Here is an 18,048-nt window from a genome sequence, read left to right on the forward strand (position 1 = left end):
ATATATATATATATATATATATAAAATATGATATATATATATAATATGATATATATATATATATCATAGAAAAACTATTTGGTAAGATTTAACATCTATTTAAGACAAAAACTCTCAGCAAAATAGAAACAGAAAAAACTCCATAGCTTGATTAAAAAAACATGTACAGAAATCTATATGTAGCACCATACTTAATGATGAAAACTTGAATGTCTTCCCCACAGACTGAGAACAAGACACAGTCACTCAGCATAGTACTATAAGTAGTAGTCATGGAGAAGGCAAGAAAAGGAAACAAAAGGCTTAGATATCAGAGAGAAGATATAAAACTATCTCTATTCACATACGACATGATTGTCAAGATAGAAAATTACATGGTATCTACCAAAAACTCTCAGAATTAACAAGCTCCCAAGAATGCATCAAAATAAACATACAGGACACAAGATAAACAGAAAAGTCACATACATGTCTTTATACTGGCAATGAACACATGGACACTGAAATTAAAAATACAATGCCATTTACAACTGCTCAAAAGGTAGATTTACCCTCCTCTACATAGTTGTAAATCTAACAAAACATGTATGAGACTTGCAAAAACTGAAAATATCACAATAATGATGAAAGACATTAAAGAGGATCTAAATAAGTCACATAGTACTATGTTCACGAATTGGAAGACAAAACAAAACTAGAGATATCAGTTCTCCCCAAATTGATATATAGGATTACTTCAATTTGCCTTAAAAAATCCCATAAGATTTTATAAGATTAAATAGGATTATTCTAAAACTTATGAAGAGGATGTGGTGGTACATGCCTGTAAACCCAGCTACCCCTGAGGTAGGGAGGCTGCAGAGGAGGATCACAAGTTCAAGGCCAGACTGGACAACTTAACAAGACTGGATCTCAAAATTTTTAATAAAATAAAAAGAGCTAGGGATTGCCAGGCGCAGTGGCACACACCTATAATCCCAGCAACTTGGGTGGCTAAAGTAGGAGGTTTGCAAGTTCAAAGCCAGCCTCAGCAATTTAGGGAGGCCCTGTCTCAAAACAAAAATAAAAAAGACTGGGGATGTGGTTCAGTGATTAAGTGCCCCTAGGTTCAATCTCTATGCCAAAAAGGAAGGACAGCAGGGAGTTCAGTGGTAGACAGCCCCTGGGTTCAATCCCCAGTACTATAAGCCAAGACAAAAATTAAACTTAAAAATAAAAACAAAATATATATGAAAAGGAAAAAGAACAAGAGTATTTAAAACAATTCTGAAAAGTAAAAATAAAAGGGGAGGAACCAGTCTACCTAATTTCAAGACTTAGTTCATTGCTATAGCAATCAAGACTGTGGTACTGACAAGGGACAAATACACAGATTAGTGGAGCAACATGGAGAATACAGAAATAGAAACATATAAATATGACCAACTGTTTTACTTTAATAAAGATGCAAAAGAAGTTTAATGGAGAAAGTAGACACTTTTGGAAAATGATCCAAGAATAACTATTTGCTGAATCTCATACACCCTAAAAAATTTACTCAAAATGCCTCAAGACTTAAATGTAAAAAGTAAAAGTATGTATTGTTTAGAAAAAAAATAGTTGAAAATTTTCAGGCTCTAGGACCAGACAAAGAGTTCTTGACACCAAAAGCATGATCCATAAAAGGACAAACTGATAAAGTGGACTTCCTGAAAAGAAACAACTTGCTTTGTGAAATATCCTGCACAGAGCTTCAAGGACAAGCTGCAGACTGGGAACAGATGTGTGCAAGCCACCTATCAACCAAGGACTAGAGGACACACTGATGGTAAAGCAGCCCAGGAGAAGATGTTCAATGTCACTGCCCTCAAAAAGATGCGATCAAAACCACAATGACATATTACTACACTTCAGAATAGCCAATAACAGCAAATGCTGGAGGGGATGTGAAGAAATTGGATCATTCCTACATTGCTGGTGTAAAGGCAAGATGGTACAGACACGATCAGAACAGCTTGACAGCCTCCTTAAAAACTAAACATGTGGGCTGGGGATGTGGCTCAAGCGGTAGCGCGCTTGCCTGGCATGCGTGTGGCCCGGGTTCGATCCTCAGCACCACATACAAACAAAGATGTTGTGTCCACCGATAACTAAATATTAAAAAAAATTTAAAAAAAAACTAAACATGTAACTAACTACCTTATGAACAAGCAATTGCACTTCTAGACAATTATCCCAGAAAAATTAATGTTTGCACAAAAATGTTTGCAGGAACATTTTATTTATAATAACCAAAAACTAGGCACCACCTATGTGTCTTCCAAAAAGTGAATGGTTAAGCAAAGTGTGGGACATGTCTAAAACAGAATATTCAGCAATGTAAAGGAAGAATCTAGGATGAAACAAACAGGCATAAAATAAAAGTGAAATCAGGGGGCTTGTACAAAACTACAGTCAATTGGCCTTAACAGACAATCACAAAACGCCACCCATCAGCAGCAGTCTCTTGTCCTTTCATTATTACAATTGACATCACTGGTTTGTGGCAATGCCTACTCTTTTGTTTCTGATTTTTGTTATTTCAGTGTTCTCTTTTTTTCTTGCTCTAGCAAAGGTTTGCCCATTCTATTGGTTTTTGAAAAAAAGTCAATTCTCAGTTCTGTGGATTTTCTCTACTAAATCTATTCTCTCTTTCAGCTCTAATCTTTAATCATCATTCCACTTGGGGTTTAATTTGTTGTTTTCTAGCTCCTTAAAGTGTAAAGTTAGATTTTTGTTCTTCTGTTTTTTTAGTGTAGGCATTTACCACCATAAACGTCCCTCTTGCTACTGCTTTTAATGCCTCCCATTAAGTTGGGGTTTTTTTTTTAATATTTATTTTTTAGTTGTAGTTGGACACAATATCTCTATTTTATTTATTTATTTTTATGTGGTGCTGAGGATCAGACCCAGGGACTCGCACAAGCTAGGTGAGCCCTCTACCACTGAGCCACAACCCTGGCCCCTCCATTAAGTTTTGATACGTTGTTTTTTTTTGTTGTTGTTGTTCTCATTTGTCTCAAGATATTTTCCAGTTTCTCTTGTGATTCTTATGCTATTGGTTATTCAACTGTGTTCAATTTCTGCATATTTGTGATATTTCTAGATTTATTTTTGCTATTGGTTTCTAGTTTCTCATTTCTTCCTTTGTGGCTGAAAAAGATGTTTGGTTCTATTTCAGTCTTAAGTTCTTTAAGACTTATTTTGGCCTAACCAGTGGTCCAACATAGGAGAATCTTCCACATCTACCGCAGAAGGGAGTAATTGTAAATGACATTGTATTTTTAATGTCAGTGTCCATGTGTTCAATGCCAGAACAAAGAAATGCATTGATTATTTTTATGCTTATCTTGTATTCCGTATGTTTACTTTGGGATATTCTTGCTGAATCCATTTACTAGTTCTAAGAGTTGTAGGGGAAATTTCCTTGTATGGCAATCATGTCATATATAAACAGAGACAATTTTAAATAGTCTTCCTTTCTGATCTGTATGTTTTTTGTTTCCTTTTCTTGACTCATTACATTGACTCTAACTTACAGCTGTATGCTGAATAAGAGGGGTAAGCGCACATCCTTGCCCTGTTCTCCATCTTTTGAGGAGACCAATCAACTTCTTACCATTAAGTAGAATCTCAAAGAGATATTTGCACAGCTATGTTCACAATGGCCAAGGGGTGACAGCAATTTAAATATCCTTCAACAGATGAATGGATACACAAGAAAGAGATATTATTCAACCTTTAAAAAGAGGAAATCAGCCACAGTAGCAACATGGATGAAACTTGAGATCGTTATGCTAAGTGAAATAATCCAGTCACAAGTAAAGACAAATACTGCATGTTTCCACTTATATGAGGTATCTAAAGTCATCGACTTCTTAGAAACAGAAAACAGAATGGTGGTTTCCAGGGGCCGGGAGGGAGGGAGGAGTCCTTCATTGGGTATACAGTTTCAGTTTTTCAAGATGAGTAAGTTCTAGATATCCGCTGCACAATGTGCATGTCATCAACACTACTGTACTATACACTTAAAAAAGGGCTAAGATAGTAAATTGTATGTCATGTGGTTTTTACCACAAAAACAGAAAAAAAAAAGGGACTTTGATACATATAAAAACCTGAACAAATCTCCAGAGAATTACACAGAATAATGTTTAAAAAAATCTCAGAAGGTTACATACTTTATGATTCCATTAATATAACATTCCTGAATAACAGAATTATAGAAACGAAGAGCAGATTGCCAGGGGTTGAGCAGGCTGTGGGGAGTGGAGGGAAGTGGGTGTGGCTACAAGAGGCAACAGGAGAAACCCTTGGGGAGATGGAAATGTTCTATCTTTTCACTGTCAACATTCTGGTTTTGATACTATTGTGCTATAGTTTTCAAGATGTTATTATCAAGGAAACCGGGTAAAGGGCATAAGAGATCTCTTTGTATTGTTTCCTACAACTGCATTATGAATCTATAATTATCTCAGATGAAGAGTTTAATTAAAGAAATCTTTTCCCCAAGTGGTAGATGTTAAATGCTAACTGGAAATGACATTGAGATTTTAGTAGTTTTTTTTGTTTGTTTGTTTTTGTTTTTTTTTTAAGGTGGGGTTAAGGAGATAGGATCAAATACCCTTTCATATCTCATGTCCTGAGAAATAAGAACCCTAGGTATGAGTTTCCCCAACCTGGTCATCCCAGTGTTCCCAAAAGGAAAAAAAAAAAAAATGAAGTTCTGGGAAACTCCATGTATTGAATTTTGGAAGGGAAACCTAGCCTGAATGCTCCCTGTGCATTCAATGGCCGAGTTGTTGGCGTTGTGATTAGAAACCAGAGGAGTAATTACAGGCACCAAGATGTGGAGGAGGAACACCCAGATACCCAAGACAATTCTCTGTGGACTACAGGCAAGGGTTATCTAGAGGGACAAACAGCCACCTTGGTGCTGGAAGTCTCCTGCTCCAGCCCCACATGAGTCAGGGTTAATATAATCCCTGTGATATCATCCGAGTAGAGAACAACGCATCCCTTTATTTCTACTCTACCTGCTTAGAAATCTACCTCATGAATGTGGAGGGAGTAGTTGAGAAAACAATTCAGAAGAGCTAATATTGTGGGATTACTGAGTTAATTATGGGAGAGCAACCAATTATTCCATGAAGAGACACCTCGCCCCCATTCCATCATCAGGAAGCTGATTAACTCTACTGGATACCCAAACTTACACCACAGTGCTGGAATAGAAAGAAGTCATAAGTCATCACCAAACCTCCTCCATAACACTTACCTACCTGCTTCCACCCCTGGGGATCCCCTAGTTCTCAGAAGTGCTGGGGATGAAGCTCCCTATGGGCAGTGAAATCAGTAATAAGTAGCATTCACTGAGCACTTACCTACCGGAAGCCAGACACCATGCTAAGTGCTTTTTACACATTTCATTGCATTCTCTAAACAATCCGGTGTGAGGTAGCTAGTATGAGCCTACCTTAGAGATCAACAGTCAGGGTCTCAGAGAAGTTATATGGTTCGCCCAAAGCCAGGCAGCTGAGAAGAGACAGAGCTGGCATTCAAGGCTTAGGCCCCTCTATCTACTAATGAACCCCAGGCTCTGAATTACCAGATTTTGACCAGAGCCCCTAAAGGCAACTGAAAGAGGGCAGAGGGAAGGGCTAGCTGTCTACCAAACTGAGCAACCACACCTGGTACACAGTAGGCTAGGTGCTCAATAAGTGACTGTTAAGCTTAACTGCCTAGAGAAAATGGCTGCTGAGGACATCCCCTCAGCTATGTGTGGAGGAAGGAGGGGTGGCAGAGGAACCCCCGGCATGCCCTTCCAGTTCGCAATGCTGATGGTATTCTGGCCAGACTAGGACGCAGCTGTGCAAAGACCTACAAGACAGCCAGCCACACACACACCCCAGGATGCTTGGAAATGCATGGGACAAAGAAGCCCCAGGGAATGGGTGATGACCTCAGATGCAAACTATGTAGTGAGCCAATTCTGGAACCTCAGCGAATTTCACAGACTAAACAGTGGGGGCGAGCAAGCGCTTGGGACTTGTGCTGACTGAGCCGGCAAGGTTACCCTGTGGCTGCTGGGTTGGCAGAATCTTTCTTTGCAGAGAATTTAGACCATCAGACAGAGATCCCTACCAGGGCAGCACTGCTGGGCAGACGTGGGCAGCTCCTTTGCCTTGAGCGGCTGGTATCATTTGTGGATTCAGCCTCAAAGAGTTGAGAATGGAGCAGAAGCTAAGCCTCCTTTGCTGGGAAAATCTTCAAGGAGACTTTGGATAAAGTCTCAGAGGCTGCAGCAGCCAGAGATGGTGACAGGAGGGGACAGTTTCAAACTTAATTGTTTCAGACGGCGGGTGGAGGGAGCAAGCAGGGAGCATGAGAGAAGAAAGAAGACATTAATGAAGGAAAAATAGCCAAGGCCACACTGAAAATATTTTTTAGGCACATATTTCTCCCAGCACATAGCAGCTCTTTCAATTAAGGATGTGTCATTTCCTGGGTTATTAAATCCAGATCATGGAACATTCCACTCTGGGACAGTAAAAGGGGGTCACGTTCTCAGCCTCCCCCAGCACCAAAGCAGTGGCATGTGGGGGGTACAGCCCTCCCTGTTTCCACCGCTCCTCACTACACTGATTAGAAGCTTTCCTTCAGGGTGTGTCCATAGAAAGCTGGGGAACACAGCATGGCAATCTTTCTCAGGTACCCCAAGTGTCCGGTGGTCACCCTGAAGGGCATCCTCAACTCAAGCAGGTAAGGCTTTGCTGGCACCAGAATGTGGAGGGAGAACAAGCACTAGTGGCCATGTTGCTTTGGTTACTACAACAAATACCAGGGTCCATCAATGTGTTCTAAAGCTAAAGTCAAACAGCAAAAAACTCTGCAATATGGGCTGGGGTGGTGGCTCAGTGGTAGAGCAGTTGCCTAGCAAGTGTGAAGCACTGGGTTCGATCCTCAGCACCACATAGAATTAACAAATAAATAAATAAATAAATAAAATAAAGGTATTGAGTCCAACAACTGAAAAAATATTTTTTAAAAAAGAAAGAAAAAAGAAAAAGAAATCCTAAGACCCAGGCAAGGTGTGAACTTAAAAAAAAAAAAAAAAAAAAAAAAAAAACTCTACAATATAAAATACTGAGAGACTAATAATCACAGTGTCCCCTCAGTGTCAGGCATAAGGACCTACCTACATTACCTACATGCAGTGGGTGCCTCCACTGAGGGTAAAAAGGAGATGACATGCACAGTATGGCCAATATATCCTCAGGAGTCTGGGACCTCTAGGACCTTAACCTCACCATCCTACACTTGAAGTACTTGGTTTCCAATTTCACTATCCTAGAAGCAGATTAGTAATAAAGATGAACAGGGGAAAATGTAATGGCAAAGTGGGCTTCGGAGTTAACACAAAAATTGAGGATTCCAGGTGGCAATCTCAGAACTCTGACAAGTCTGGACCACACCATATTTTCCAACAAAATTCGAATGTCACCCACATTTAAAAATCAGCAGATTTCAGATAAAAAGAGGCTTTTCACAACTTGTGTTTTAATAAAATTAATCAACAGAAATGTGAATCCTCGGCGTGCAGGCAGTGCCTGACTGGACCCAAAGAGTGGTGGTCTGTCAGGGCAGGGTGCGCACTGTCCAAATGCCAGTGGTCGCTTTTCCCCTTGGCTTGCACCTGAAGCTACACCCTTAGCTCTCTCCTCCTTCCTTTGGCATTTGAGTGGCACCTCCTAACCTATTCTAGCCCCTTTCCACCCACAGAGAACTGGTCCCATCTCTTACACTCCATCCTCACACCCAGTTCCTTTGCAATAGACTGCTGGTGTTCCCAGATGTATCCTCAGAGTTTGTAATGAAACAGAGATGGGCCCTACTGCTGGGAAGATCCAGGAGACTGTACACTCAAAGACAGCTGTCAAATGACCTGTGAAAGCAGGAGACAATCCCAAGCAGAATGCTTCCACAGCCCCTTCCACCTGCAGCCCCATCTCTTTCCTGGCTATATGTGTGTGCCTTTGCCCCCAAATCAAAACCTATTCCTGTGGACAAGCCAAGAATGGCATATCTTTAATCATAGCTACTTCCGAGGAGGCTGTGGGAGGAGGATTGAAAGTTCAAGGCCAGCCTGGGAAACTTAGTAAAACCCTCTCTCAAAATAAAAATTTTAAAAAGGGCTCAGCGGTACGGTGGAAAGCTCACCTGGCATACACAAGACCCAGGTTCACTCACTAATACTAAAAAATAAAACATTCTGTAGACAACATTTATATCCTCAGACTTCTGTTCATGCTTTCTGGTCCACTATTCCCACAGTGGGAAAATGCCAACACTGCTTCCCACAACTGTGCATGCTATTTTCCCTTGCTCAGATCAGGTGGGGACACAACCAGAAACGACACTAGATTCTCTCAAGTAATTCCCCAGCTCAAAATACTGAGGAATTTCTCAGCCAGGTGCAGGGCTAAGGACTTTGATCAGCAGGTGGTGGTGATAAGCACAGCAATCAAGACAAGAATACAAACTGGTCTCAATGATGACAAGATTTGTTTGTCCAGACACACATTTTACTTGTTATTTATTTTTATAACAACTCTGCACAGCAGGAGGTACTTTTCCCTTTTTATGAACACAGAGATTCTCTCCCTAGAGTAGTAGTTCAGCCTTCTCTCCCCTGTCTAGATGAACCTGGTGCTGGTGTAAAAAGCTTCTTCCAGGTCAGACCTGGAGAGGAATGAGAGCCTGGGGCCTACTTACGGTCTGCCATTCGTCTCCTCCCCGCTGGCTGCAGTCTTGGACTCCACAGCATTGTTGAAGCTGGAGATGTTTTCAGAAGAGTAGAGGCCAGCTGGGTTGTTGTACTGGTTTTTAATGATCCTGGGGGCAGTGCTGGAAGCAGGTGAGGCAGTAAAGGGGACTGCACTTCGGTTGTGGGCACTTCCTATGTGCAGGACCTCCTGTGGGCAAGGAGCAGAGGCAAAATCAAGGTGGGTATCCAAAAGGTACTCCTTAATGGACAGTGCAAGGTGAGAGCCATAGAGAGGTGTCAGCTGAGCCATAAGGGCCCTGGTTCAATCTTTAGCTGAAGAACTCTGATAGACCCATTGAAATGCTTAGGCATTGACTGAGGAGGTGGCCCAGATGGGCACCTGTCCCAATTCACACCCTTTGAATCAACTCTGCTTTCTGATTCTTCTCTGAGGCCCAGCAAAACCTGACTTCTGGGTNGCATGGGATATTCAAAGATGAATAAACTAGAAAAGCCTCTTCCCTGAGCTTGCAATTCAGTGAAAGATACTGCCAAGTAAATAATTACATGTGTAGTGTATAATTGTGATAAAGATGGTGACAGGGGTTGCCTGGGAGAAACACCTGGCTGAAATTTGGCATATTAAGGTTTGGAGGTTGGGGGTCAAAAAAAGCTTCACAGAATAACTCTACTTAATGAACTTGCTTTGTTGTCTCAAGCATTGAGAGAAAAAAATGGTTTCAAATTAAGGAGACTAGTTTTTTGGCATTTTTTTGTGTTTGTTTTTGGCAGAAAATTCTTGTTTAAAAAACTACAATAAAATCAGGTGAGGTGCACTAAGTTCAACCTGGTTCTTTCTAATAGCTGCATTTGGTTTTTGTCTACTTTTCCTTTCTGTCTCTGTTTTGCCTCTATTATCAATTTTTTCTTTCTCTCCCCACTTTTTCCATAATAATTGCAATTTAGAGAACAAATATGTTGAGAGACAATAAACTGCAATTTTGTAACCTACTTGTCTTATTTCTACTGTGAATACTCTGAACAGGTTCCCACCCTCAGGTGGTCACCACCGATTCCGGTAAATATAGTGCATTAGGCTAGAAAAATGCTTTTCAAAAGAAAATGCTTACATTTCTCCCTTCTCCCAACTTTTTACCTTGTTGTTCAAATGATAAGAAATTCAATAATTTTTGTTCATGAAAATTTGGGGCAGTTACAAACTAAAGAGCACCAATTCAGCAGAAAAGACCAACCAACCAACCATTACCATCCATAAAGCTATACATTCTGGGCCATGATTTCTGAAAGTTTAATCATTATGTGAAGTCTTATTCTGGGACTTCTCTTCACATTGTAGAGAATTATAGATGCAGATAACTGATTAATCAAAACTAAGGGCAGAATAAATGCACTCAGGACTCAAAATAAATCACATGACTGACACAATGAATCCCCACAGTCTGTTGCTAAATATCCTAAAAAACTACTAGAAATCTGGGCAAGGTGGTATACATCTGTAATCCCAGCAGCACGGGAGTCTGTGGCAGGAGGATGGCAAGTTCAAGGTCAGCCTCAGCAACCTAGTGAGACCCTAAGCAACCTTGTCTCAAAATCAAAAAGAGCTGGGGATGTGGCTCTTAGTAAAACACCTCTGAGTTCAATCCCCAATACCTCCCACCCCCCCATCATCTTTTGTAAATCTTCAGTGTTGGAGCTGGGAATCAGGCTCTGTGTTACAGCACTTGCCTAGCACGTGAAGGCTCTGGATTCCATCCCCAGCACTGCCCCCACCCCACTCCAAAAAAATGTGTTCAATATTTTCTTAGAAAACATTACACATAAAAACTAACAGCTTGCCAGTAGTGGTAGCACATGCCTGTAATCCCAGAGACTCAGAAGATTGAGGCAGGAGGATCTCAAGTTTAAGGCCAGCCTCAGCAACTTAGTGAAATATTGTCTCAAAAATGAAAAAATTAAAAAAGAATGGAGGCCATTTTCTGCTTTGAAAAAGAGCCACGCCAGGGTTCCACCAATTGACCCTGCCACTAAATACTGAATAAAGAAAAGCATGCTGGAAAAAAAAAGAAAGAAAAAGGAATGGAGATGTAGGTCAGTGGGAAAACAGTCCTACATCTTCAGTCCCCAGTACCCATCTGCTAATACCCATCCGCCCTCCCACCAAAAAAAATCTAACAGCTTCATTCATTGTGTATCTAATTTAAAATGCAAGACAACATAAAAATATTTTATGATTAAAATTCCTTTTTCACTATTCAGATGGTCCGAACTCATGAGATTTTACTGTGTAAATTAAGTTGACCTTGTCCATATCAGACAAAAGCTAAGTCTGCAAAGATAATCACAAGTAGAGACAAACAAGTTAAGGAAAAAAATTCAGCAATAATCAAGGGATGGTTAAGTAATTTTATGGCACAACTACTCAAAGGAATCACATGAAGTCATTAAAACTGGTTGTGGAGACAACAACAGATGAGCGGCCTGGGACTCTCGCCCACCTGGACTACAGCACTGTGGACAGATGCATGACTGCATCCAGCAAGTCCTCCTTCCTCCTCTGTCTCACAGCAACCCCTGGGAACAGCAAGGATGCTGAGCACCAGAGAAAGCCCTGACTTGCCTCAGTGTTTTGTAGCCACTTCATGTTGGACGATGGGCAAGTTACACCTCTCCAAGACCATTTCTCATCTTTAAAATGACAACAAAGCCCTCATAAGGACTTGGTGCCACATATTAGTGTATCAGGCACAGTGCCTGGCACATGGCACATGTCCAAACAGGGTCCTGTTCCCTTCTCCTCGGATAGAAATGTATTTCCAATTAGAATGGAAGTTGTGGAAAATTCAGGTTGGAAATTCTGACTTTTGCTTTATAAAGAATCTTTGAAGAATGTATCTGGTTTGTACATAAAAGGAATATCTCTACTCCCATGTGAATACTGGTCTTTCCAGAAGACAGGCAGATTTAGGGCTTGCCTTTTGGAAGGGATGATGTAATTGTTTGGGCTTTGTATTTATCAGTCTCCAAGGAAACTCAATAATGAGGAAATACAAACTAGGTGTGTAACTATGCTGACCTCAGATAAGCTGGGGTGTTGGTTGGCTTTACATGAACTAACAGATCTCTGTATTGTAGATGAACTCTGCTCCTACTCATTTATTCTTTAGCTCAGCATGGCTAGAGTGGAAGATTTGGGAAAATGAGAGGTGGGAAGTTTTTTTGTGCAAATAAAGAATTACTGGAATCACAAGGAAAATATACTCGACTTAGATACTTAAATAGTTTAGAACTTTTTGTTAATTTGAAGAGAATTACCCTCCAAATATTAATATAAATAACCAGATCATATGTTTAAGTTCAAGTACAATTCAAATAAAAAGTTTAACTGAAACGTAAATGATTATTTATGTTAAAGCTAGGATTTCAGATATAGCAAATCAAAACAAAATTATTCCTTACATGTTATAAAAATATCTGAAACTTAAAATATTGAAATTTAACATTTATATTAAATTTAATGAAGTGGCTGAGAAATTAACTGTGGCATGTCTTAAATTAGTTTATACAACAGCCAGTTTATAGACCGTCATTTATGAGGTTTCCTAACAGGGCTTGAATAGAATAAAATGTGTTTGTGGAAGTTTTGAAATGGGAGATGCAAAATGATCCTTAAAGTAATGGGATTTTTTTTTAAGTATTTTTATTCTATGAATGGAAAAAAATTTTAATGTTTCTGAAATTTTAATGAGAGCCATTTGGGGAAATACAACACACATTCAACTATTCAACTTATACACACTAATGTACCATGTGAGTTCAATTTTGTACAATTTTTGTTTTATGTATCAAAGATAGCTAGCTGCATGTTATCCTTTGATGATATCTCCATTTGCCATAAAAACCAGTGAGCCGTGTATGGTGGTGCACGCCTATAATACCAGCTACTTGGAAGGTGCAAGCCAGTGGATCACAAGTACGAGGCCACCTTCAGAAGCTTAGTGAGACTCTGTCTCAATATAAAAAATAAAAAAAGTCTAGAGATATAGCTTAGTGGTAGAACACACCTGGGTTCAATCACTAGTACCAAAAAAATTTTAAAAATAAGAAAATTTTAAAAAGCTAACTAGTATCCCAAACTTAGAAAAAAAAATTAAATTTCAAATCTCAAACTGGGGTTAAATGTGTAATAATCACAACACCTTCTAAAATTTACAAATGTTATTATCAACTTACTTATTCATTTATCATTAATTATTCATTCATTTACTCAATAGACATATACTTTGTTAGAAATATCATGTTAGGTATAAGAAATTTTACAAATTTAGATACTATAAACATTCTTCTATTTGATTCCCTTACTTCAAAGTAGAGTACCCATTCATTATGGATATTTTAGAATATGCAAATAAGGAAGAAATAAAATCACCTACAAGCTAACTGCTGAGAGACTGATCTACTAACAATGGGATCTCAGGACAACCTACAGCCCTATGAAATTCTATTTGCCTGTCAAATTGTGCAGTGATTTCCTATTTCATTTTTCAATAATAACTGTGACTTTGTTTTAGTAATTTTAAAGTCTCACTAGAAGTTTTACTGTAAGGGAAAATAGAGATCTCCACCCCAGGATTCACAGGAGGGTACAGGGCAGAGAAGCAGAGTTTACTATACAATTCTCCCTTCCTTCTTCCAGGTTCTGCCTCAGGACCTAAACTTACTTTCATCCTTAGGCTGATCTGTTGGTATCTGAAATCCTTAATGAGCTGAGTGACCACCTTGACTTCACTTTGAGGTGGTCCTACCCTACCCACAGGAAGGCTCCACCATTTCCCTAATCACTCTCCTACCCCTGGCTTCCAGCTCAGGCTGAGGTCCCTGCCCTGGGGGTTTCCAGCCCTTTCCTCCCACAGTTCCTTTACGGGAAGAAGTGGACAAGAGCCAGATCCCAGCAGTGACAGTGGAGAGCTCTCCAGGCCATTCTATCCCCAGGCCCCAAGGGCAGGGGAAAAAAAATGAAATATGCTGATAATCTTCAAAAGCCGGAAAGTGGCTGGTAGCAAGAGAAACAGCAAAAATGAGCAAGAACTTACTTGGGGTTCAGAAGCTAGATTCATCTTGTAGGGATGGCGTTTCCCTTCCTCAGTCACTAGAGGAGACCAGACTTTATGTTCCGATCTGCAACAGATGAACAAAACTGTCATTTCATCCATGCTGAGTAAATAACAGTCTGCCCTCCACATCCACAGGTCCCTCATTCTCACACTGAATCAACTCCACATAGACAGTAAATGAAAAAATCAAATTGCATTTGGACTGAATATGTAGACCTTTTCTTTTGTGATTTTTCCCTAAATAATAAGGTATAACAACTATTCACATAGTGTTTACATCGTATTAGGTGTTATCAATAATCTAGAGTTGATTTAAAGTAGATGATTGTATGGGTTATATACACATACTATATAACATAAAAGACTTGAGCATCCATAGATTTTGGTATTTCCAGGGGTCTTTGAACCAATTCCCCATGGACACTGAGGGAACACTATATGCTAAAAACAGATTAGAAAAATCCTCCCACCCCACCTGAACTTGTACCCTCTGACTTCACATCCTGACATTAGCCACCCTCTATTCGTTACCCCGTGATCTTCTAAAAGCCCTAATCTGAAGGCTAATCCCCATGTAAGGCCCTGAGCGACTTCCCAAGCTGCCCTGATTTCTTCCAGCCTCAGCTGCCCTCACACATTCTGGGTGGCTGACACCAGTCATGAGGCTCCATATTCCTACGTATGCCTTATGCTGCCCATCTCCGCTCAGGACAGAACAGGCTTCTCCTCTATCTTGACACAGTGTTCCTGGCCCAGACCAAATCACCAACTTATTCACGAAGCTTGTCTGGCTTCAATCAAAGTAATGCCTTCCTTTTTTGAGCTTGCAATGGATTTTCTTCCTACCAAACACACAGCAGCAATCTTAGCTAGTCTCAGTTTTCATTAGTGTGGGGTTTTTCCCTCTCTTGCAGGTAGAGAACATTTATACTTATGTTTGTATCTGTCACAGTACCTAGCACAGTGCCAGGCACACCCAAGTTGTGCTTATTCAGTTTGTTGGTAAATGAATCAAAAATCAAAAACGAATCAAGGGATGCACAAGTGGCTTGAATGAGAGCTTGAAGGAGATTTGAACTTACAAATGAGGTAAATGTTCTCTTGTGGGGCATGATAAAATAGTATACCTCCCACTGGGTAGGACTCTGAAGTATACAAAACACTTTTGACACACTTGCCTGTTTGGTCTTCCTGCCAATCCTGTGGCCCAAGGTAGAAGAAAGCAATAAAGATACTTTACAGATGAGAACCTGATGGAGAGCTCTGGAACTAAGGTTAGTGAGACATTAATGGGTAGGTCACAGATCAAAAGGGAGAACCTGAACTGGATCCAACAGGAAATAGCCATTGAAGGTTGTCAGATTGCTCCTGAAATCTTACCTTTGTAGGAGCCCTTCTAAGACTAAATGGAAGAAGAATGGAAATTCTACACTAATTACAGCTCCCAAGGAGCTCTCCTTGTTCATCGGTTCAGCCCCAGCTCTCCTTTCTTCACATGCACTGAAAGTTTTGCTCAGCACTTTGTCTAAGGTGTTGAAGTCCTTCTCTGCTGTGGTAATCTCCTGGTGCAAAACCCACTGCTCAGTATAGGGAGGTGGCAGCAGCGCCCTAAATGGATTCTCAATGGTCCCCAGGGGGGAAAAAAATCTTCATTTCATTACACCTAACAATATTGAACTGATTGTATTTATTCAGAATTTTGGTTACTTATGTTGGATCAGGTGAAAATGCAGCTATCTTAGAGAAAGAAGCCCATGCTAGGAGAAGCAGCACTGTAAAAACGAGAGGGAAAGGAGCAACCTGAAATTCCCATCTACAGATCCTTTGAACAAATGTGTCCCCGGCCTCACCTGGCTACCGTGAGCGTCATATTGTCTGTGCAGCCCTTGATTTTGTTCTGAGCTTCCAGGTGCGTCATATTGCTGGTATTTTCCCCATCGATGGCTGTAATCACGTCTCCGATACATAAATTAGCTAGAGCAGCCTTGCTTCCAGGAGTGACCTGGCAATGAAGGGGAGGACAGGCTAGTTACTATTTGTCTCCAAGGAGACCTCTGAGTAAGTGACCACCAGGTTAAATATTCACTGACATGGATCAAAGCATTTAAAAATGAAAAGACACCTGACACCACAAGTTTAAGTAATATTTTATATTTATTCAATATGTTATCATTTACAGATTCCTTTTCTATACAGATCCTAATAATGACCTGTGAGAAAGGAATACCAATATCAGTCCTTCATTCCAGAGACCTGGAAACTGAGGCTTAGAAAGATCCGTGACCTATGCAGGATCACCCAACTAGTATATTACTATATTACTAGTCATCCAACTAGTCTATTACAGACCCAATGAACCAGACCCAGTGTTCTTCCCACTGAACCTTGTTACTTCCTTAAAGTCAGTCACCAATTAGGGTTTTAAAAACACACGGACACAGTTAGAGAACATTATGTACAGTAACATCTTATTTCTATAAAAATTGTGATATATGTTAATACATGCCTGGACGAAAACTGGATACTGCAACTTTCACAGTTGTACATTTCCATATATATTTGTCTTTTTACAATGAGTTTGAATAATTTTTGTAATTAAAAAAAAAAAGAATGATTTTTAAATATAGTAGTGTGGGTTTATTTCACTCCCATTCAAGAAATTAGCTATGATCAGGGTCCTCCTGGATAGGTAGATGGTTTTCTGCAAGATGATGATTCTAAACCAGTGGTTCCTAGTTTATAGACCACCCAACACTTGAGGGGAGCCGGTCAATAACTGCAATAGGTACTCAAATCCATATGCCTATTGAGCATTACATGTGGACTGAATAAACATCACATGTCCCACAGACGTAAACTATTTTTCAAGTGAATGCAGATGCTGTCATGATGGATGAAGTGCAAACTCATTTTGAGTAGTACTAATGCTACAACTTTCCATTATTGGGCATTAGGTATTTTCTAAACTAAGATACACTAAGAATGTTAACCATCATCACTCCAGAGTCAGCCCATGACTTTTTTTTGTTTGTTTTTAACATCAAAAGACCTTCCTGGATAGGAATCCATGCCCCCCCACCCCCCAAGCAGGGCACTGCTAACATCCCCAGACTTTCAGTGCCCACAGCTGTGGCTCCGCTACCCCTTGAAGAAGACTGTTGGCTCCTGAAAATTAAGGGAGAAGATCCTGTAAAGATCTGTGAACACAGATGTCTCCATAAGATTCAACCACAGCAAAGAGGTCCTGCCAGGCAGCAAGTCAGGACACAGGCCCTAAACCTCAGTGTTTGCCTCAGTTTTCTGCAGTCATGGTTTGCCAATCAGCCCTCACCAAATCGAAAATGCTACCCTTATGGAGTACACCTGGTGGGTGCCACTGCCACAGCCCACTCCCTCCTAAGCATCCTGGCCCCCCAAAATGAGGGGTAGTGAGTTGATCCTAGAGTTCCCTTCCGACTTGAACGTGCTATGACTTTATCAGGCAAAACCCTACTGGAATGTGGCAGGATGTGGACAACACTGCAGAAATCTTGACCTCCTAACCTTCCTCTCTGGCTTTCCCATCATCTGTTTACCAGAGCTCTGGCTCTCTGGAAAAATGAAAGCCCATGATCCAGGGTTCAGATCTTCCCGGGCAGCCACTGGCCGAGATGTTCTACGTGGACAAGCTCAGGCTACTCGTTTCCGTCAACATTGGGCAGTTGAACTTGAGTCACCCGAAGCAGCCAGTAAACAAAGTCCTCTCATTTTCTGATCCCTCTTCCTGAGAAGGCTGAGCTGGTATGACTTCATAAATATTCTGCATTTTCTAATGGGCAATGTGGGCTCATTTTTTCAATAGCCCTACCTCATTATCACTTTATTTAGGATCACCAATAGTTCTGGACTAGAAAACCCCATCCCCAAGAAGAGCCCCCAGAATCAACAAGCATAATGCCCGATCAAACTCATTTATCACAACTAAATCTAGCAGCATTGAAGAGCAATTTCTAAGAATAAAATGCAAAATCTTTAGTGAGGTCCCTAAAGCAACCCTCCCCACTCTCATGCCACTTGCCCACAAAGCTACAGGTCGCCACAGGGACCTTCCTGAGTTCTTCTGTCTCAGGACCTTAACACATGCTTTTACTC

The 18,048-nt window shown here is 40.5% G+C and overlaps 1 protein-coding gene across 2 annotated transcripts in view; it reads right to left on the reverse strand.

Moving 5' to 3' along the window:
- Pdlim1 (PDZ and LIM domain 1) overlaps positions 1-18,048 on the reverse strand; it is a 56,845-nt gene that overhangs the window by 13,582 nt on the left and 25,215 nt on the right. Inside the window, exons 2-5 of one of the 2 annotated variants that reach the window (XM_015494559.2) lie at positions 17,024-17,082; positions 15,768-15,919; positions 13,897-13,981; positions 8,794-8,993 (exon numbers count right to left, since the gene is read on the reverse strand). In XM_015494559.2, coding sequence (XP_015350045.2) covers positions 8,794-8,993; positions 13,897-13,981; positions 15,768-15,919; positions 17,024-17,082 — 496 coding nt within the window. Of the gene's footprint in view, positions 1-8,793; positions 8,994-13,896; positions 13,982-15,767; positions 15,921-17,023; positions 17,083-18,048 lie in introns of both variants that reach the window. The other variant, XM_048807049.1, reaches the window with a different exon arrangement.

The sequence above is a fragment of the Marmota marmota genome, unplaced genomic scaffold (genome assembly GCF_001458135.2).
Source record: "Marmota marmota marmota unplaced genomic scaffold, marMar, whole genome shotgun sequence".
In the NCBI taxonomy this organism is placed as follows: domain Eukaryota; kingdom Metazoa; phylum Chordata; class Mammalia; order Rodentia; family Sciuridae; genus Marmota; species Marmota marmota.